At 38.4% G+C, this 22,161-nt stretch overlaps 3 protein-coding genes across 3 annotated transcripts; 1 reads left to right on the forward strand and 2 right to left on the reverse strand.

Moving 5' to 3' along the window:
- Positions 1-249: 249 nt before the first annotated feature.
- LOC112184787 lies at positions 250-744 on the reverse strand. The gene has a single exon (XM_024323029.1). The coding sequence runs from the start codon at positions 742-744 to the stop codon at positions 250-252; it is 495 nt and encodes a 164-aa protein (XP_024178797.1).
- A 3,941-nt stretch (positions 745-4,685) lies between these two features.
- On the forward strand, positions 4,686-8,198 carry LOC112188357 (26S proteasome regulatory subunit 7). The gene is made up of 10 exons (XM_024327456.2): positions 4,686-4,769; positions 4,924-5,005; positions 5,110-5,201; positions 5,297-5,374; positions 5,489-5,550; positions 6,618-6,762; positions 6,851-7,069; positions 7,163-7,344; positions 7,443-7,618; positions 7,781-8,198. The coding sequence occupies exons 1-10, from the start codon at positions 4,686-4,688 to the stop codon at positions 7,936-7,938; spliced, it is 1,278 nt and encodes a 425-aa protein (XP_024183224.1). The 3' UTR covers positions 7,939-8,198.
- A 4,845-nt stretch (positions 8,199-13,043) lies between these two features.
- LOC112188181 (protein STRUBBELIG-RECEPTOR FAMILY 6) lies at positions 13,044-20,272 on the reverse strand. Its single transcript, XM_024327247.2, has 16 exons — positions 19,971-20,272; positions 18,238-18,370; positions 18,072-18,143; positions 17,917-17,982; positions 17,738-17,809; positions 17,577-17,648; positions 17,153-17,224; positions 17,006-17,071; positions 16,840-16,902; positions 16,448-16,755; positions 15,755-16,038; positions 15,038-15,309; positions 14,608-14,740; positions 13,929-14,065; positions 13,691-13,847; positions 13,044-13,596 (listed from the first exon to the last, which is right to left on the reverse strand). Exons 1-16 carry the CDS (start codon positions 20,065-20,067, stop codon positions 13,444-13,446), a joined length of 2,157 nt encoding a protein of 718 aa, XP_024183015.1. The 5' UTR covers positions 20,068-20,272; the 3' UTR covers positions 13,044-13,443.
- Between the last annotated feature and the right edge of the window lie 1,889 nt (positions 20,273-22,161).

Below are 22,161 nucleotides of genomic sequence, written 5' to 3' on the forward strand. Positions count from 1 at the left end.
TGGGATTTATGAGTTCCGTCAGTTTAATAAGTGTCTAAAAACATTAGGTGTGAGAGAATGAAAACATGCACTTTTAGCCAAAAATCATATATAGTGCACAGTTTTGAATAGAAATATCAGTCTTGGAGAATTTCTTTTTGAGAATAAATAAATAATATTATATCTACTAATTAGAGCTAAAACAATTAAGTATCTTAAGATTTTTTTTTTTAGATGAATGATGTCAATTTTTATTGAAGCAAAAAGGAACTACTGATTACAAGATTCAGAGGTTATAACAGAAGCAAGAAAAGAAGAAACTTCTGAACATAAAAAAGTAAGGCCTGTAGAAGAAGCTTGTGCTGCCATTAGATGAGTAGCCTTGTTAGCCTCCCTCCTTGTGTGAACCAAACAGACATTTGGCATCTCCTTGAGCAAGAAGCCCAAATCATCATAAATCCTGCCAAGCAAGGACAAGTTGTTTCCCATCCCAGTCAACTGTTGCTCAACAGTGAGAGCATCAGTTTCCACTATAACAGGCTGCAAAGAGTATTCAACAATGAGCAAAAAAGCTTCCTTACAAGCCAGTAATTCAGCATGTTCAGCTGAAAGCAAACCAAACATGGACTTTCCTTTCCCCAGCAAGAACTGCCCAAAAGAATCACGAAGTACCAGACCCACTCCTCCTGCTCCAGTCTCCTTGACAAATGCACCGTCAATATTTAACTTAAGACACCCCACTGGAGGACACTTCCAGATTACCATGTTTGCACCCCAGATGCTCCCACCTTGACTACTAGGATATAATGAATGAAATCTTGAAGTCTAGAACAGCACATTAAAGTCACATCACTAGCCCTCGTAACCTTATTCTCCCACACTCTGCAATTTCTTTCTTTCCACACTCCCCATAGCAAGAAAATCAAACTACCAAAATGGTTCAAATCTAACCTTTCAGAGCAGTACAGCAGCCATTCCAAAACCGTCATGCCATCTGTCTCAGTTGTAAAACATATTTGAGCTAGAACTGAGTTAGAATTGATCACCTCCCTTGAGAAAGTGCACTCACGACAGAGATGCAGTGTCGTCTCCATGGCTCCCGTGCACAACACACAAACTTGCGACTCAAGTACCACATGTTTAGAAACCAGTCTCTCCATACTAGGCAAAATGTTGTGACAAATTTTCCAAACATTTACCTTTGCCATGCTTGGTATATTGGCTTGCCAAATTTTCTTCCAAAAACTGGAATTAGTAGCCTCCATAGTTGGAGGTCTCTCCACAGATGAACTAAAAGTAAACATGTAGGCTGTTTTAACTTAAAATCCTCCCTTCTTCTCCAACCTCCAAACCAACCTATCCATCACCACACGCCTAGTTAAAGGCACCACTAACACGGCCTTTGCTTCAACAGCATTGAACAAATTTCAGACTTTTGCTTCATCCCAAACTCCTTGTACTGTCATATTTTCATCACTCAACGACCCCCTACTAGGCATTAAGCCAAGCAAGCCAGGAACCCATGCATCACTCCAAACCTTCACAGAATCCCCCGTACGAATTTGCCAATACGACCCTGCCTTTAGTAAATCTCTTGTAGCAAAAATACTACTCCAGGAATACGATGGTGAGCTATGTCCAGCAACTTGCCAAAAAGATTCGTCAGGAAAAAACCGAGCTTAATAAACTCTCGCAATAAGTGATGTAGGGTTTGAAACAATCCTCCAAGCTTGCTTGGCTAGCATAGCCAAGTTAAAATCAGAAAGTCATCGAAACTCTAGTCCACCCTCTTCTTTAGAAAAAGCAAAGAGCCTCCCAAGCTTTCCAATGTATTTTCCTCTTATCTTCCGTGCTTCCCCACAAAAATCTTGCACACATCTGCTCCAAATAGTCATAGATTTTTTTTGTTAATTGGAAGACACTCATTGCATAGGTTGGAAGAGCCTGAGCCGCCACTCTAATCAAAATATCCTTTCTTGCACCACTCAACAACTTCCCTTGACAATTCTTTAACTTTTTTCCAAATTATCTTTTATATACTGAAAAGTCGCAGTCTGCTTTCTCCCCACATAGGTTGGAAGTCCCAAATATTTTTCATGTGAGTCAACAATGTCCACTCCCATCAAAGAGGCAATCTCTTCCTGTAGCATCCACAAAAAGTAGATGGTTTACAGAAGGAGCTTCATGACATACTGCAATCCCTGGAAGGAAGCCCAAACCTTGCTTCTGTTGCAATAACGCCGAAAAACCTTTTGCCTTAATCAAGAAAAGATAAGGTGACAAGGGATCACCCTGTCGTAATCCTCTGCTAGGAATCACTATTCCCCTGGGCTTACCCCTTATCAAAAATGAGAATCTCACAGAACAGACACATTGCATGACCATCTCAATCCAACCTCGAGCAAAACCAAGTATTTCCATCATCTTCCGCAAAAACAACCATTCCATTCTATCGTAGGCCTTACTGAAATCCAATTTTAATGCCATGCATCAATCATGCCCATCCCTTTTATTGTGCAAAAAATGAGCAATCTCATTGGCAACCAGAATATTATCCGTTATCAGACGCCCTGGAACAAATGCACTCTAAAAAGGTGAGATAAGTTCTGGTAATACAAGCTTCAACCTATTAGCAATCGTCTTCGAACAAATCTTGTAAATAACGTTGCATAGAGAAATTGGCCTCAGATTTGACGTCCGTTCAGGGTTAGTAACCTTAGGGATCAAACATATATGTGTAAAGTTTACTTGTTTCAAGAGTGTGCCTGTATGTAGAAAATTTTGAACTGCTTCTGTCACATCATTTCCAATGATCTCCCAGTAATGCTGAAAGAAGAGAGGAGGCATCCCATCTGGTCCAGGGGACTTCGTTGGATACATTTAAAAGAGTGCACAACGCACCTCCTCCTCACTATACTGTTTACACAATTGAGCATTCATAATAGGCGTGACTCTAGGTTAGATAGCCTCTAGGGTTTGGTTCATAGCATCCATAGCAACCGGAGATGCAGTGAACATATCCTGAAAATAGGAGGTAATAATCCTCTCTACACCGTCATCATCTACAACCCAGAACCCATCTTCATCATACATGCCATTTATAGCATTTTTCCTCTTCCGATTCGCAGCCTTGCGATGGAAGAATCCAGTATTCCGGTCCCCTTCCTTCAACCAGGTCACTTTTGCCCTCTGTTTCCAAAAGCCTCCTCCTGAGAAAGAAGAGCTTGAAGCTTACCCATCAAACTTTTCTTCTCCTCCTGTATTACTGCCGTAACAGGCGATTTCAACAACTCCTCTAGCCTTTCACGCACACCCAACATTTGTTGTTGTCTAACTCTGAAGATAGCCTTTTGCCATTTATCTAGAATAGTTCTAGTATGAGCAATCTTCTTAGTAACCTGAAACATTGGATTCCCAGGGAATGGTTTTTGCCAACTCTCCCTCACCAGAGAATCACTCCGAATGTTGTAGCAAAAAAGACTTGAATTTGAAACGGTGATGTCGTGGTCTCTTTGGTATTAGAACTACACTTGCCTGAAGCAAAATTGGAACATGATCCGAGTCGCTTGGAGGCAGATGAGTAATCTTTGCAAATCCATAAATATCACACCAAGATGGTGTGCAAACTGCACGATCCAATCTCAAGTGAGTTTATAAGTTCCACCAAGTTGTTGTTGGACCCTAGAAACCTAAGTCCAGCAAGTCGCAGTGCCCTAGAGCATCCCTAAACCCTCTCATTTGCCACTCTGCCCTCGGAGGATCATCAAACTTCTCCCCATTGTTGAGGATTTCATTGAAATCCCCAATGACAAGCCATGGTAATGAATCAACATCGCCCAAATCCTTTAGTAGTTGCCAAGATCTATCACGTTCAGCAGTTCGCGCATAACCATAGAAACTCGTCATACGCCACCGTGGTTCACCCGGGCCGCCTCTGACCTCCATGTCTATATGGTGCGCAGACCACGTTCTGACCAGAACCTCCACTTCTGCGCTCCAAAACAGGCCCAAACCGCCCGCGTGTCCTTCACTAAGGACCTCCTTCGAATTTGGAAACCTTAAAGCAAACTGCAGGGTTTTGAAATCCTCCATTCTGCTAATCTTAGTCTCACACACAAAAGACAATTTGGGGCTAGTTTTGGGATATCAAATCCTTCAATGCCCTTGTAGTAGTGTTGTTGCAGATGCCTCTGCAATTCCAGCTGATAATATCCATTGCGATGGTATATTAGAATTCTCCTTCTAGAAAACCTAGAAAGCAAACCCTAGCAGAGCTAGGTCAGAGTTAATTTTCTAAAACCTTCAGTTGAGGGTACTAATACTAGCTTTATTGACGAATATTAAGTATCTTAAGATGACACCAATAGCTAAAGGAATGTCATGTGACATGAAGCATCAATATATCAAATATCTCTTGTTTGAGAATTTTCGATATTTTCCAATTAAAAACCTCTAATCAAAGAATCCTAAAAAATTTACCTCCCTCTCTTTTTAACTGAAAAAAAAAAAGTAATTTTATTTCTACTCAAGTCGGGTAACCGACCCGACCCAAGCCCACATTGCCTTCCTTCCAAGAGGTGGATTCTTCCCTATTAAAGCAAATCCAAAACAGAGAGAGAGAGCTGAACAAGGTGTTGGCTGCTTGAGCAGAAAGAAAGTCGATACCTTTCAAGTCTCTCTCTTCTACTTCAATCTCTACTCTTCCAATGGCACCGGAGCCCGAAGATATCAAGGACGAGAAGAACCCTAGACCCCTCGATGAGGACGACATCGCCCTCCTCAAAACCTATGTAAGTCTCCCCTCAATTTCCAAAGCCCTAGTTTTTTTTCCCCCAATTCGATCTGCCCTAATGTTATTCGATTTTGCTGATCCGAAACCCCCAATTGATGTTAGGGTTTTGTTCTGATTAGTGAGAGATTACTGAGATTGAATTGGATATGCAGGGATTAGGGCCTTACTCTACTCATATTAAGAAGGCTGAGAAGGAAATTAAGGAGATGGCTAAAAAGGTCAATGATTTATGTGGTATGTAGAAAACCCTTTTGCTCAATTTGTACTAGGGTGTGAATTTTTGGAAGTAGGAGGTTGATTTTGTGCTGGGTCTAGTTTAAAGTTGAGTTCTTTGGCAGGTATTAAGGAGTCTGATACTGGTCTAGCTGCTCCCAGCCAGTGGGATCTTGTTTCGGATAAGCAGATGATGCAGGAGGAGCAACCTCTGCAGGTTTGTTTCGATTACGCCATTTGGGTTAGGCCCTATACTAATTGGGTCTCAGTGTAATGTATTGGGGAACTAATGATTGGTTTTTTGTGAGCCAGGTGGCGAGGTGTACCAAGATTATCAGTCCCAATTCTGAGGATGCTAAATATGTCATCAATGTTAAGCAAATTGCAAAGGTATAATCTTTCTGATGATTATGAATTCCAATTCTGTTCTCTGTTGGTCTTTTCTTTTTGTTTAGGCTGTTCCGTTTCTTAATGGCCTCTGTATATTTCTTTGAAAATCTGCAGTTTGTAGTCGGCCTGGGTGACAAGGTTTCCCCAACAGATATAGAAGAAGGCATGCGTGTCGGGTATGAATTATATTTGTGTTAACTCTATGAGCATTTTCCAATATTTGAGCTCCTTTTTGAGTAGTTGATGTAGCACTTAGATTTAATTTTATGCCTGTGACGTAGCACTTAGGTTAAAGGTTATGCTTATGATAACTACCAAGAGAAACTTCAAAATGAAGTTCAAAATTAAATGATTTGTACATTCGAAGTTTTAGGAGACATAAGGACACAATTTCATCCAGCGAGGTGGTTCTAGACCAATTTCTTTCTTGTATCTCAGACCCTGGCTTCTCACCAAAATTGTTGATATTCTGCTTTAACATTCTATATTTCTTGTTATTGTGGACATACTATAAAATTCCATGCTATGTCATCTGCCTTAGGCAGTAAGCTCGTACTGCCTCCCATTCAACTTGTAAACATAATTATGTAATTACTGAATTGAAGGTCATGCTTATAATAACTAGTAAGTGAAACTTCAAAATTTGCACGTTTAAAGTTTTTGAAGACATATAAGGAAACACTTTGATCCAGCTAGGCAGGTCTGTAGCAATTGCTTGCATCTCTGGCTTCTTAATTGTTAATGTTCTGCTTTTACATTCTACATTTCTTGTATGTGTTGTTTTGACATATTATTCCTAAGCATATTCAATGTGTGTCATCTGCCTTAGGCAGTAAGCTTATACTGTCTTCCCTTTAAACTTTTAAATATTGTGATGCAACTACTGCATGGGTATTCTTGTAGCACTTAGGATTAAAGGTTATGCTTATAATGACAAGTTAGTGAAACTTCATAAAGATTTCAAGAGTTTCTTAATGTATCTGTACATTCAAAGTTTTGGAAGAAATATAAAGATAGAATTTGATCCAGCAAAGACAGTTTTGACCAACTGATCACTTGCATCTCAGACCCTGGCGTCTCACCACCACTGTTGATTTTCTGCTTTAACTATATTTCTTGTTTGTGTTCATGGACGTATCATTCATATTTCGCATTGGAGTAAATTCTATGCTTTGCCCCTGCCTTTAGCAGTAAGCTCATACTTGTTACCGCTCAACTGCTGAACATTATCATGTAACTGCAGGGTTGATCGAAACAAATATCAGATTCAGATTCCTTTGCCTCCGAAAATTGATCCAAGTGTGACCATGATGACGGTGGAAGAGAAGCCAGATGTGACGTATAACGATGTCGGTGGATGTAAGGAGCAGATTGAGAAGATGCGAGAAGTATGTGTAGACTAGCACTACATTAACTTATACTGTTCATTCGATCACATATGCAATGCTGACTTTTTTTATTTTCTCCTTGTTTTAGGTTGTTGAGCTACCCATGCTTCACCCTGAGAAATTTGTGAAGCTTGGAATTGATCCTCCTAAGGGTGTTCTCTGTTATGGTCCTCCAGGGACTGGTAAAACACTTCTAGCTAGAGCTGTGGCTAACAGAACTGATGCTTGTTTCATTCGTGTTATTGGGAGTGAACTTGTTCAGAAGTATGTTGGTGAGGGGGCTAGGATGGTGCGAGAGCTATTTCAGGTCAGATTTTGTTGCATGTTCAGTCACTTTTAAATTGACTTTGAATTATTTTGCATTAGTGTGTTGATGTTTCCTTGATGTTATCTTCTGCAGATGGCGCGCTCAAAAAAGGCATGTATTGTGTTTTTTGATGAAGTTGATGCCATAGGAGGGGCTAGATTTGATGATGGTGTGGGTGGAGACAATGAGGTCCAGCGCACTATGCTTGAAATTGTGAATCAGCTAGATGGTTTTGATGCACGTGGAAACATCAAAGTCTTGATGGCAACAAACAGGTCTGTTGTGTATTTCCATTTTGGAATTAAATGGAATATCATTGGAGGCAAGACCTTTTATCTAACCTGCCTTTACCATTGTATTCGACTCTTTTCAGGCCTGACACACTAGACCCAGCATTGTTACGTCCTGGACGATTGGATCGTAAGGTTGAGTTTGGCCTCCCAGATATGGAGAGCAGGACACAGATATTTAAGATCCATACACGAACAATGAATTGTGAAAGAGATGTTAGGTTTGAACTTCTCGCTCGGCTGTGCCCAAATTCAACTGGTAAGTCCTTTCTATTGCTATTGTTAGTTTGATTAGACCCTTTGGTTACCCTACCTGAATTTAATGGCATGGAAATCCTGTTGCATCTCCTTTGCTCTGTTTTAATCCCATAGTGTTTGTATATTGGACATCACTTTTCTGACATGGGTTTCTGTTTCCCAGGAGCTGATATAAGAAGTGTATGCACAGAAGCCGGAATGTATGCCATTCGTGCACGAAGGAAGACAGTAACCGAAAAGGACTTCCTTGATGCTGTGAATAAGGTCATTAAGGGTTACCAGAAGTTCAGCGCTACTCCCAAATACATGGTTTACAACTGAGCATATGATGTTCTCTTCTATTTCCTGAAGCCGTGAGACAGTGATACATTCTCAAATGGAGATGAAGATGGTGTGTGCCATGTTTCTCTTTTTAGGGTCATTTTACCGACTTTGTGCCCGTCGTTTGAACGTTGTATTTGTATGTGTTATCAATTTATCTGCACGCATATTTTACAAGATCAAGCCTATTGGTTCTGAACTTAGCTTTTGATTCCCAAACCACATTTGTCTTGATGCTTGTCTATCTCAATCATTGTGAACTAGTTACTTGCCAAAACCACGGAATTGGGTTGAAATTTTTCAGTTAGGCAAGCGTGACAAATTTTCAAACAGCAGACCGTTCTGTAACAGAGATTATTTTAGTCGCAAGCTATCAATTTGACATAAAAATCGTCATGGTTTGGGGTATCATGAATTCCAAGAAGTTACCAATATTCTTCATCATTGCTTTTACTGGTTAAACACACCTTGGACGGCTACTGTTGAACAGTTGAACTTTTACTTGAAATAGAGACTTCGGATGAATAGGATTTTACGTTCAGTTTGATTTATAGTGATGGTGTTTTTGACACGTTGCCACACAAATTTGAGCAACAATGTTAGGAGAAAGTCGTACTTATTTTTTACTCCAACGTTGCAACCTAATCCCAATTCAACCTAGAAGGCTAAAACACATCTTTTTTGGGCTGAAAAACAAGTAATGAATATGATCCACATGTAGGCCTAGGCCTGGCATTTAAACCCGTAACCCGCAAACCCGCACGAAAAAAGCCCGCACGAACCCGTCCAATTATTAATTCAGGCTGAGAAAACCCGTTAATTAACGGGCCGTGCCGTGGTAGACCCGTTAAGCCCGTTGAAACCCGTTAAGCAATCCGCTCTCTGCCTGTTTCTTTCAGCAATCCGCTCTCTGCCTCTCTCGTAGACTCCATGACTCCATCTCTCTCTTCTTCGTCCAAACCCACAATTTCAGAGTGAGAGAATCTGAGCTGGGATTGGGTTCTGAGGTGCTTATTGGGATTTGGGTTTGGTGGCCGCGCTCTGCTTCTTCTTCTTCTTCTTCTACTTGTGTTTCTTATTGACTCGGATTGATCACCGACTCGCTGTCCCTCCGAGTCCATTCATCAACTCGGGGTGAGTTCAAATTCTCGGTTTGTTTTCTATGTATCAGTCTCGTGCTGTGATCTGAATGTTTGATCCGGATTCATTGCTTAGTTTTTGTTCATTCTCGATCTTTAGAATCCGTGAGTTATTGATTTTGTTTGGTAACTTTTCATTTGTGATCGATTCGAATTGGAATCAATCGGTTTCAATCTTCGATTGCTTTTGTGTACTGGATTGCTAATTCGTACTCGGTTTGCGATTTTGATTGTTGACTATGTTGATTGGTAAGAGCAGTAGACTGATAGCACTAGTTTTCTTTGGCTTCTGCTAAGTTGGGATGTTGTGGACCAGATTTGTGGTCGGTGTAGGGCTTCTTTACTCACACTGTACCAGTGGCTACCAGACCATTTTTTTGTAGTCTGTTTGGAATTTGGTAACTGAGGTGGGAATTGAAACCTTCAAGTAAGTGCTGACGTGTTACTGTTGGATTAGTAGTGCTAGGCCTCATCATATGGCCCTTGGGCCCTAAGCCCGCCCTAAGCCCGCCCGGCCCGGCCCTTCCATTAGGGCGGGCCGGCCCGACCCTTTTTTATTTAGGGTAGGGTATGGGTCACACAAATAAAGCCCGGCCCTACCCTACGGCCCGGCCCGATTGAGCCCTTAAGGGCTAGGCCCGGCCCGGCCCTAAAAGCCCGGCCCTAACCCGGCCCTAAAATTTATATTTTATTTTTGTTATTTTTTATTACATGTGTTATATGTATAAAACTATGGAAGTGTAGAAAATTATTTCAATTTGCCATATTAGGAAATGAGTCTTTTAAATTGAGCCATATTTTGAGAAGAAAAAAATAATTTTTTTTTAAGAATTAACCGTTAATTCGGCAAAAACGCCGCCATTTTAATATAATCTTATGGGTATTTTAATATTTACCAATAATTATTGTTAACTAATTAACTGTAATAATTACAAAGCTATTATTTCAAATTGGACAATATATTCATGTAATACCAATTTTGAAATAAATCAAGTAATCAACATAACTAAAAATAATCAATTGGTTGAGTTGAAACCATTTTATCAATGTAATGTTAACTTCTTAATGAGCAAAATGGGGGACGAAATAGAATTTTTTAAAATGCACCGCTGGATGTTATTTGCATATGAATATATGTTAGTGGTAGAAATTTCAACAATTTCCGCCATCGTTTGGACCTCGATCTACCCGGTCAACTCAATACCTTAAATAGAACATAAAAAAAATATTCTCTTTACCGGTCCTTGGCAATTCACTTTTTTCGATCTTTCAGCTCCCACACTCTCATGGGTAGGGGGTCTACTTATGGATGTCAAAATTCCGCAACGTTTGTCCGCGCATGATGCCGCTCCCCTTAGGGAAGTTTGCTTGTGCAAAGCGTTGACCGCTCCGTTAGGTGCCTTATTCACGGCGGATTAGCCTAATTTCTTTACACAATACCTATCACTATTGTATAAACATATAAGAATTTTCCGATTGATCGATTTTCATTTCAAAATTTTTGGATCGCACATAATCCTTGTATGTCTTGTAATGTAGTATAACTAGTTTATTAGGCTTGTTACCCTCCATGAGCAAAATAGGGGACGAAATAGAATTTTTTAAAATGAACCGCTGGATGTTGTTTACATATGAATATATGTTAGTGGTAGAAATTTCAACAATTTCCGCATTCGGTTGGACCTCGATCTACCCGGTCAACTCAATACCCTAAATAGAACATAAAATAAATATGCTCTTAACCGGTCCTTGGCAATTCACTTTTTTCGATCTTTCAGCTCCCACACTCTCATGGATAGGGGGTCTACTTATGGATGTCAAAATTCCGCAACGTTTGTCCGCGCATGATGCCGCTCCCCTTAGGGAAGTTTGCTTGTGCAAAGCGTTGACCGCTCTGTTAGGTGCCTTATTCACGGCAGATCAGCCTAATTTCTTTACACAATATCTATCACTATTGTATAAACATATAAGAATTTTCCGATTGATCGATTTTCATTTCAAAATTTTTGGATCGCACATAATCCTTATATGTCTTGTAATGTAGTATAACTAGTTTATTAGGCTTGTTACCCTCCATGAGCAAAATAGGGGACGAAATGGAATTTTTTAAAATGAACCGTTGGATGTTGTTTGCATATGAATATATGTTAGTGGTAGAAATTTCAACAATTTCCGCATTCGGTTGGACCTCAATCTACCCGGTCAACTCAATACCCTAAATAGAACATAAAACAAATATGCTCTTAACCGGTCATTGGCAATTCACTTTTTTCGATCTTTCAGCTCCCACACTCTCATGGCTAGGGGGTCTACTTATGGATGTTAAAATTCCGCAACGTTTGTCCGCGCATGGTGCCGCTCCCCTTAGGGAAGTTTGCTTGTGCAAAACGTTGACCGCTACATTGGGCTCCTTATTCATGGTAGATTGGCCTAATTTTTTTACACAATACCTATCAATGTTGTATAAACATATGAGAATTTTCAGATTGGTCGATTTCCATTTCAGAATTTTTGGATCACATATAATCCTTATATGCCTATTAATGTAGTATAACTCGTTTTTTTTATTTTTTTTTATTTTTTCTATTTTTTACTTATGTTTCTCTTTTTTCTATAGTATGCAATTTATTTATTTCTTTGTAATTGATTTCATAAGTTTTGTTTTCTTTAATTTCTATTTTCTTTGTTACACAACAATTAATATTGAGAGATTTATATAGATAGTTAATTGAATATAACCACCTTAACTAATATTAATAAATGTTATAAGTTACAAGTGTGTGTGTGTGTATTAAATATGTTCAATAAAAAACAATGAGTCTTTTATTACCAATATATACCATTAAGCCATATTTTGAGAAGAAAAAAATAATGTTTTTTTTTGTTAAACAAAAATAAAGCCCTTTTTTGGCCCATTTCGGCCCTATTTGGCCCTATTTGAGGGCCGGCCCGACCCTGCCCTTTCGGCCCTAACGGATCGGGCTTTTCGGGCGGGTAAGGGTTAGCATATTTAAGCCCTGGCCCGACCCTACCCGGCCCTAAATTTTGTTGACTTTGACTAGGCCCGGCCCGACCCTACCCTAAGCCCTAAAATTTAGGGTAGGGCCGGCCCTAGCCCGGCCCATGATGACCCCTAAGTAGTGCAATGAATTATAAATAAAATAAAAAAAGTAAAAAACAAAAAATGCTTACTGAACGTTAACGGGTTCCAACGGATAACTAGGGCTGTCAATGAGTCGTGTCGGGTTGGGTTCGTGTCGTGTCACAAAAGACAAACCCAATACATTTATTAATTGTGTCGAAAATTTAAACTCAAACCCAACCTATTTATTAAACGGGTTACCCGTTTCCAACCCGCTTAACCCATTTAATAAATAGGTCGTGTCATGTTGGACAAAATGACCCATTTAAGGGTTAACACTGCAAACCATTTAACTAAAAACATGCATAAATTGATTAAAATCATTAAATTCACTAAAAATTTCATAAGACAAAGAATATAAATAATTATATATAATTCATAAATAATTAAATCCAATAATGATGAAGCAAAATATTTCAAATTGTCCAATCCTAGGATCAAATACTCCCAACGTCCAAAATTTCAAGAAGAAGTATAGCATAATCGGGTTATACGGGTTCACTTTGTGTTGGCGGGTTGACCCGTGGCCGACCCGTTTATTAAATGAGTCATGACGGGATGACCCACTGCCGACCCGCTTTTTAATCGTGCGGGTTCAACCCGCTTTATTTCGTGCGAGTTTCGAGTCGTGTTATCGGGTCATGTCGAAATTAACAGCCCTACGGATAACCCGCAGACATGGATAATAACTGTTTCGGCGCTGAAATTCGTCCCTAGTTGAACTAGGTTTCCAGTTCCTGTCTGGATTGTATTCGTATCTGATTTGATTTTGATGGAGAGCGCGACACATCGGAAGTAACTCATTTACTTCACTAGTACAAGAAATTTCAAATTCTAATTTATTTACTTCAATATTGTACACCTACAAGAAAATGTTGAGCACCAAAGGACCAGTGGCACCTGCACCGCAAACTGATATATATTCAGCCTACGCTACAAACTCCACATGCCCTGGTTTAATGTATACATAATGTCAGGAAAAAAAAATTGAAACTCCCATTAGAAACAAACTCCAAACTGCTTTAAACAGGCACCAAGTTCAATTTTGAAAAGAAAAAATTAACAATGAAAGAACTACCTCAACTATGTAAATATTAACAAACACATCCTACCAGGCATGTAGACCCGGTAAAATATGGTTTAGCCAAGGTGAATAAACTAAATGTACTCTTTGCTTCAGGCATGGCATCATTTTGTATCCGTGTTGCTGCCTCAAGTTTGCGTTCAAGACATTTCCTCCTGTGCATCAGTGCTGTCACCTCTCTGGGATCCTCCTTGATCGTTTCCAACTGTTCTCCTGCTCATGTTGGCTCGCTGCACTAACCGAACCAATGCTTGAACGACTTCCGACATTGGTGGTCGGAACTCAGGCTCGGGCTGCACAAAAGGTGGAAGTTAAGGATCAGATTTTCACTTCAGTATATTTAAAAAATAATTCTATGTGAAGTTCATAATTCAACAGTAACATTACCTGGACACAGAGGGCAATCACATCAGCAAACCGTGACAAAGATTTAACTGGATAGAGCCCCTTGAGAGCTGGGTCTGCCATTTTTGAAAGAGCATCGATATCATGGAGTTGGGGTGTTGCCCATCGAACCAAAGATTGTTCGGATCTAGACCTTGAGCTGTTAAAGAATTTTCAGATGACAATTAGTTGCGCCAATCTTTATATAACAGCCACACCATATAGTATGTGAACACTTTACCTATCAAATGGTTTGCGCCCACTAATAAGCTCCAGCATAACCACTCCAAAACTGTAGACATCACTCTTTAGAGTATATTGACCAGACATCGCAACCTCAGGTGCACTGTACCCAGATCCTGCATTGTGGTCCAATGCCTGCTTGTTTCAACTTTAAAATATTAGCAATTTCACACAAAATCAATGATCACTTTATCCAGCAGCAGAATCATCAATGGCTGAAACTGCATCTAATAGAGCAATAAAGTGTAGAAATTTGGAAAACAAAAAATGGTCTTTTCAACAAAGGAGTTCCACAAATGAATGTTCAATGCTAACTAGTCCAGTTGCGCACTTAGGTCATCAATAACTACAAGAGATCCGATCAGGAAGTAGAATTCAAAACTATTATAGAGTATGCTACTATCTTCGTCAGACATCTACAACCAAAATCTCAATCAAAATCTCAAACCAAGAAAAACATGGGAAAACCAACTTATCTGCAAAATCACAAAACAGAAAAATAGAGTACTTTAGTCCAACTACATAACCCCTGATTTCTGACACTGGTGGATCTGAGTTGGCTTATTGTTGCCAGATGCTGGTAATTATTAACTACAATAATATACAATGTCTCTAGCAGCAAAAGGAGAGTAATTCCACGTCATGTTGTATACAAATAAAGAAAAGAACTCAATTACCTGATCAGCATTGGGGATAGAGCTTGCAAGGCCGGAGTCTGAAAGATGAGGGTTGAGCTCCACATCCAGTAATATGTTGCTGGACTTTATATTCTTGTGAATAATTGATGGTGAGCAAACTTCATGCAAGTACCTAAAAATACCAGTGTGAGTATTAAGTAGCACATTTACAAAAAAAAAAAAAAACATTTATAGTAAGGGCCCCCAGCTGATATTTTTGATATCCCTAGATGGCCTAGTTAACCCTCATTCAGTATATTTAGATCATAGTATGGCTAGACAAGAGGATCTCAATCTGAATTCAATAATGATATACGACTTCAATTTTTAAGCAGTATGGAAATCAAAAAACGAAAATACAAAGTTTCATGCTGAAGGTTCCGATTTCTCCCATTTATCAATTAACTAAATTCATGAGAAAACAACTTACTCTAGTGCTCGTGCAGTCCCCAAAGCAATCTTAACCCGAGAGTTCCATGTCAATGGCTTGCTGTATTCATCTGAAAGATGCAGGAAGTCGTGCAACGAACCATTTTTATGGAACTCATAGACTAGCAGGTGCTGTCCATGCTCCGAACAGTAACCCACCAGCTCCGTTACATTTGCGTGATGCAAATGGGAGATGTTTGAAACGATCTCTGTGAAATCCTCAGACAATTCACTTGGAAGAACAGATGAATCTATTTTCTTAACAGCAAGAACCTGCAATATAAGTTTAACAAAACTAATATCATTTATGTCTAGAAGAATTGGAGCTTTTAAATAAGAAAAAAAAATTAATAATAAAAAGTTTAACCAACCATATAGGCATGCAGAATTCTAATCTATACTGGCTCTTGAGAGCATTTATTGTGTGAGTGCACAAAAGAGAGCTGGGAAGGATTTTTTTTTTTTTTAACACTGTTTAGTGAAAAGAAATAAAAGAAACCAACTGGCTCCTTCTCTTTTCCAGTTAGTACTTGGCTTACTGATCAGCAAGCAACTCAGTCATCACCAAACAGGAAAAGAAAAAAGAGAAAGCACTGCTGCGTTGAAATTGCAGGGTACCAATGTGAAGGGACATGAGTTACGCAATACAGAACTAAAGATAGGTTGTAGTTCTGCAGCCTCAAATGGCAGGAAATAAATCTATTGGTAAGAAGTATACCTTCCCATCATCAAATTGAGCCCGATAAACACGTCCAAAAGACCCCTCACCAAGAAGGTTTTCAACACTAAAGCTTCCAGTAGCCATCTGCAGGTCTGCTATTGAATATGAGGTCACATTTATAGGAGCAGCGATGGTTTTCTTCACAACAATGGGCTTCTTTGAGAATTCCTCATCATCAAATGATTTATGACGATCAACAGGTGGGGGTCTAAGATTTATTGTGGCAGGAGTATCAAAGGTCTTCATATCCAATGTGGCAGAGGTTTGTACAGACTTCATTTCTGCATTGGAGTGCCACAGACAAAGCAGTAAACATACGTGCAAATATCAAAATTGTTTCATAAAGAAATCTGAGCAGACATAATTGAGAGTTTCTAACTTATTACACCATTTTGACATCGGTAACATCAAAAGATTCAGGGTTGGTCTCATTCAAGATACTTGAAAAATAGATTCCGTATAGCCAGTGGAGAAATTCACTATCAAATTCAATTAAAACAGTATTTGAATAAGCTGAATCTACAGCATCAAAACAATTAAATAAATGGAAGCCAAATCCAACCTAGATAAGTAGAAACTAGAGCATGGGATCAATAAGAAATCAAAGGTAACAACATGAACAACAAATCAAATAAAATTGTAGGTAATTCTGACAATACTAATTTCAATGTCAGGAAACAATATGGCTACCTTTTACTTCATGTGAAGCAAGGGGCGCAAAGGGCTGACTATCAATCTTTTCTATATCGGGAGATGACCTCCTTGATCTTCTCTTTATGAGAAAGAACGCTACAATCCCCGTAACAACGAAAATTGATATCACTATTCCTGCTATGCCACCAGCTCCTATTCCCGATTTCTTACCACCGTCACTCGCACCATTTTTTGATGGTGTACCATTGCTGCCAGGTGTGCGATTTCCATTGTTCTTGCTGGCTGGAGGGGTACCAGGTGGCGGTGGGGGTGCAGGACCTGAGTTCCATGTGTTTCCATCCTTCCTGTCATGAGATTTCGTAGAATCATATTTGTGAACAAATTCTCTGTGGAATCAAAGCAACAGTAGCTAACAATAAAATGCTCACTTCAGGTTGATGTCTTTCAACGTTTCTGGAACCCAGCCGGTAAAATGGTTATTTTCGATATTCCTAAGAAACAGAAAAAAGAGATGACTGTAAAGACAGGATACTTTGGGTAAAAAGCAGTTAGGGGAGACAATGAATATCCTGCTTAGTAGGATGTAAATCTCACAGATTTTCGAGGGGGAGATTGGCTAGGACATCAATAGTCCCTGTTAACTGGTTATTCTGCAAATCCCTGGAAGAAGACATTATTCCAGGAAAGAGTCAGACTATAAACTAGAAAATAATACCACAAGGAAAATTTTTCATTACTTACAATGTCTTTAGACTTGAGAGGGAGCTAAAACTCTCGGGGAGGCTACCTGGCATGGAATTGAAAGAGAGATCCCTGAAGCAAAGAATAGAAATTACCATCACTAGTTCGATTATTAATTTATTTATGTGCATTATGCCACCCCAACATCTAAGGTGATGTTTGACGTCTGTAAATAGACTCTTTAGCAAAACATAATTCAAGACAGAGATCTCCTAAGACTAGAATTTAGATAAAAACTTTCAAAAGTTTTTTTTTTTTCTTTTCGAATATAGAACATGGAATTACTAATAGTATCACAATTCTCTTTTCTTTTCTTTTTTTCCCTATTTTAGAAGAAGATGATCACTGTTTTGCAAACTTGAAGTAAATAGACAAAAAAAATAAGCTACAGCTTTTTCAGAGCAAGGGTGGAAAGAGATCTCACAATGTGGTAAGGGAAGAGAGCTTTCCGAACACATCATCCAGTGTATTCTGAAGCTGATTGTGACTGATGTTTCTGCAGTCCCCAAAAGAAAATGAAAATGGTTGAGTTTAAACCCTCTGGGTAAGTTGTGACAAAGAAACTATAAATAACCATATTCTTACAAGTATTTAAGAGAAGTCATCATAGAGACGGAATAAGGGATGCCTTGTGTGAATTGATTTGCGCCAAGGTTTCTGCATACAAAAGAAAAACTTGTGTTAAAAAATATTTAAAAAGTATATAAAATCAAGAGCAGAAACAATAAGAAAAGAAGAGACTATGATGGGTTGAGGAAGCATACAATCGTGTCACGTTTGGAGGAAGGTTATAAGGTATACCGCCTGCAAGATTATTATTGCTCACGTCTCTGCAAAAATTTGTCATGTGCTCAGATGAAAAGATCAAACTTATGCAGTGAAAATGGATCAACTTGACATATGTGACAATTGATCTTACAGATTGGTCAACGCGGTCAAGCTTTGAAGGTTATACCCAAATGTTCCAGAAAGTCCAAGACCTGATAAATCACTGATGATAAAGAGGAATGACGGAATTGGTATCAGAAATCAGCACTAAAGGAGACAAAGGAAATATTCATGGAAACGAATAAGTAGATATTTACATTTCTGTTACTCGTGAGCGCGAACATTTAACACCTTTCCAAGACTGGCCACATGGATCACTACCACTTGCACTCCATTGGGTTAGCTGAGGTGGGGAATTTAAGCTAGTATACATCACCGTGAGAGCAGAAACTGTACATATTACATGCAACAGAAGACATCAGTAGAAGCAATGCAGAAGAATGAAACTTGAATAGATCCAAAATTGCACTATCAGGGTACAGATCAAATATGTAGCACATCAGAGAAGATGAACTTTATCAAATCTCATAAGCATCTTAGACCTAGCTAACAAGAAAACATTTACAGCTAAAATGCTAAAGAGATTGAACAAGCTAAAGTTAATAATATGAACATGCCAACCAATTTGCAGGATGCAGAGTGATTATGTTGCAAATCAGAGAAAACAAATTTGATGAAACCTCCTAAGCATCTTAGAGATAACAAGTAGACCATTACAGCTAAACGCTGACCAGAATGAACTAGCACAAGTAATGATATGAGCATGCCAACCGAATGATAGCAGCTGCGAGATTTCAATCAAATGTGGCAATTTGGAATGGCATCTAGAGCTTGTTTTAGGTTGAAACACAAGTACAGGATTCAACAAATTAGGTCAACATGAACAAGATACAAATAATTATCATGTCAAACTTTTTTGAACAAAAACACGTTGGTCACTTACTTAACACATTAAACTTAAAACTGACATCATAAATTTTTCTTTTTTATCTCAAGGACCTACTGGGTCGCAAAACTTCTTGTCATTAGCAGGTTGTATGGCTTCCTCTCTTGAAGAATTTGTAAGACCCTTCATTGTAATTATTATCAAGTACATATGAAGACTACACTAAAGCTACTGCAATTCCAAATCTAAACAAACATAAATGCTGAAGAGCTGTATGATGATTCACAAGGAAGCTTCTTCTTTAAAAGAAAGTAAACTTTTATCTCAAGTTCATGTTGCAATATAATCATGACAACTTTTGTTATACACCATTGTTGTCATGTTTACAAATTGATCCATATCAAGAGAAAATTAGAAATTGCACAATCAGATCTCAATCATGCTGGATATGTTAGCCAGACAGAGACATTAAATCCTGGACTTAGAAGCATGCTTTTCACATCTCATCCTTTTGAAATCCCTTAGTTTCAATTACCAAATTGAAGCAAAGCACGAATTTTTAATGTTAAAATAGTAGCAATTGCAATTGCTTTTCAACGAAGTGCCAATGATAGTCGTAAAGGGACAGCTAATTATCGCTTTGCTAAAGCAAAAGAATCAATTGACTCTCTTTCCTGAAGCATGAATTACATGAATGCTCAAGAGCAATCTCATCAAAACCCAGAATTTTAAAAAATAAAATAAAATAAAATAAGGTGAAGCAAAGTCAAGGTAGCAACTTTAATAGCAGACCAGATGCACATAAACAGTTACTCTGATTAATGCCCCTCTCCAGCCACAGAAACAACTCAAACTCAAACCCAAACATATGAACACAAATCTGCTCCCCAGAAGCATCTACCAATGGCCACTTCAACAACACTAAAGAAATCAAATCCACAATGCACACACCAATGAGAAAAAACCAAACCAACCCAGAAAAGCACCCAAAAAATGCAGATGAGCCATAGATTAACTCATGAAAAACACAACAGAAAAAAAACTCATCTTAACTCAAAGAAACATCAACAAAAGGAGACCAGATAAGTTGGGTAAAGCACTAACCATCAAGTGGATCTGTATCAGCATTAACTGAACTGAGACTCCATCCCCAAATGCAGAAGCTCACCACAACCAAAACCCACCTCCAGCTCTCCACCATCTCTCTCTCTCTCTCTCTCTCTCTCTCAAAACTCACTCTCTGCCTCTTCTCAACTCCACCCAAAAAGCTATCAAAGCTTGGGCCTTTTTGCCTTTTTGGTGAATTGATTTTGTTTCCCCAACAGACTAGATTATAATAAAGCCTAAGTAGCCACCACGCCCAAGCAAAGCTGGCAGGCACGATTTGCCATAAGAATCCAAAGCCACAGAAAAAAAAAAAAAAAGCTATTGTTTTTATATCTCTCTCTCTCTCTCCTCTCTTTCTAGGTAGAGGTAGACAGGTAGTAGTATGATAATAAAGGAAAATACCCAATACACTCTTGGTTGGTGTGTATGTGTATATCAATCAATACATATCCAACTCAACTCTATGTACATAATTATATTCCGGACTAAATTTTCAATCTTTTTCCTGAATCAAATCTCAAACCATTGAACATTTGAACGGAAAAGCTATAGCTTTCAACAGCTACACACGCTTTTGAGTTCTGTATAGTCAATGACTAATCATGCGGTGTTGGGTAGCCGTTTAGCTTTAAACCCATTAAAGCAGATTGCAAATCCATGAGAGATTTACTCTGAAATTCTTTACCAAAAATGGTTACTTTCTTAACTCCAGACTTCAGAGCCACGGGATTTACGTAAAGAACAGATCTTTTCTTTTTAAATCTTTCAGAATTCTGTGTGTGTCCGTGAGTCGGTGTCAATTTTTCAGGTTAAACAGAGTATTTACTGGGGGGGATTTGGTCTTGGATTTGAACGTAGGTGTCGTAATCGAAGGAGAAAACGGTGGCAGGGTTGCCATGTTGGAATGAACTGTGTGAGTGAATTAGTCAACGTCAGACCCGTGCTTTGTGTTTTTTACTCTCATCTCTCTTTTACTTCACTCTTCATTTTTCTCTGTGCTTTGAATCTACGTACGTTGTGGGGCGAAGTATTATGAGGAACTTAATTAGGGACTCATTTATCCTAGATATGTTCAATTAGCTCATAGTTAGCCTGTAATTAACTAATTACAATTTTTGTAGTTATTGGTGATGGACTAAATGAATAATGTACCGAGTCTCAATCGGGAATAAGTTTTTCGTATCATCTGATATAAATTGTATACGTGTTTGCCTAATTGTACCCCAACACAAATGAAATATATTAAGAATTGATCTAATTTGATACAATAATAGAAATGGCAAACTTATATTATTCATTGCTTGATATCACTTTCGAGTCTCGAGTTAGATACTCCAAGTTACCAAACTTATGTTTCTTTACTATAGTTGTTCTTTTTAACAATAATTTATATTTGTTAGTTATATTTGGGGTGAAGAAATTCGAAGTTTATATAGCATCTAGCAATACTAAAATAAATAGTACGAGAAATGGAGCGAGTAGACCAAATGTAAACTCCAATTAGTCTCTCAATTTTTCTCTTGGGATATAGTCTAATTATCATTTGGATTTAGGTGGTAGTGAAATGAAACAAAATGAGCAAGTCATTATCTCAAGGATCTCTCTTTTCTTCTTTTCTTTTTTTCCTTCAACGATCATTTCAAATTAATTATGTGTAAAACTTTAACAACATATGATTTGGTCTTCTAATACCTAGCAGACTGTGACATATTTGGACAAAACTGATTTCTAAATATCTAAGGATTTGGTTTGGTAACGATTAAACCATATCCGACCAAACATAAACGTAAGATAGACTTGATAAGTTTGAAAATTGTCTTTCCGATCCCTTGCAACAAACACAACTATATATGATTGTGATATAATTTCTTTCCTTCCTACAGAAACCAAAATTATAATTCGCCTCCTTTATCTTGATTGCTTTGGTTATGGTGTGCATGGTCTGATGGTCCTATTGCTGGTTGTTCCACAGTTGTCAAATAGATCGAGGTGAAAATAATCTTTTGAATTACGAGTTTTTTACAACACATAACCATACTCACCGCTCGATCTTAAGTCACCAAAACCAAATACAGAGGAAGTGTTTAAGTAAGAATGGATCAAAATTCTTTTTCAAGAGGGATGTAAGTGTGCTAATAACTAAAAAGACATCACAGTTTCTCCTCATGTTGTTTGGACTATTTAATTT

The sequence above is a fragment of the Rosa chinensis genome, chromosome 2, assembly GCF_002994745.2.
Source record: "Rosa chinensis cultivar Old Blush chromosome 2, RchiOBHm-V2, whole genome shotgun sequence".
Classification (NCBI taxonomy): domain Eukaryota; kingdom Viridiplantae; phylum Streptophyta; class Magnoliopsida; order Rosales; family Rosaceae; genus Rosa; species Rosa chinensis.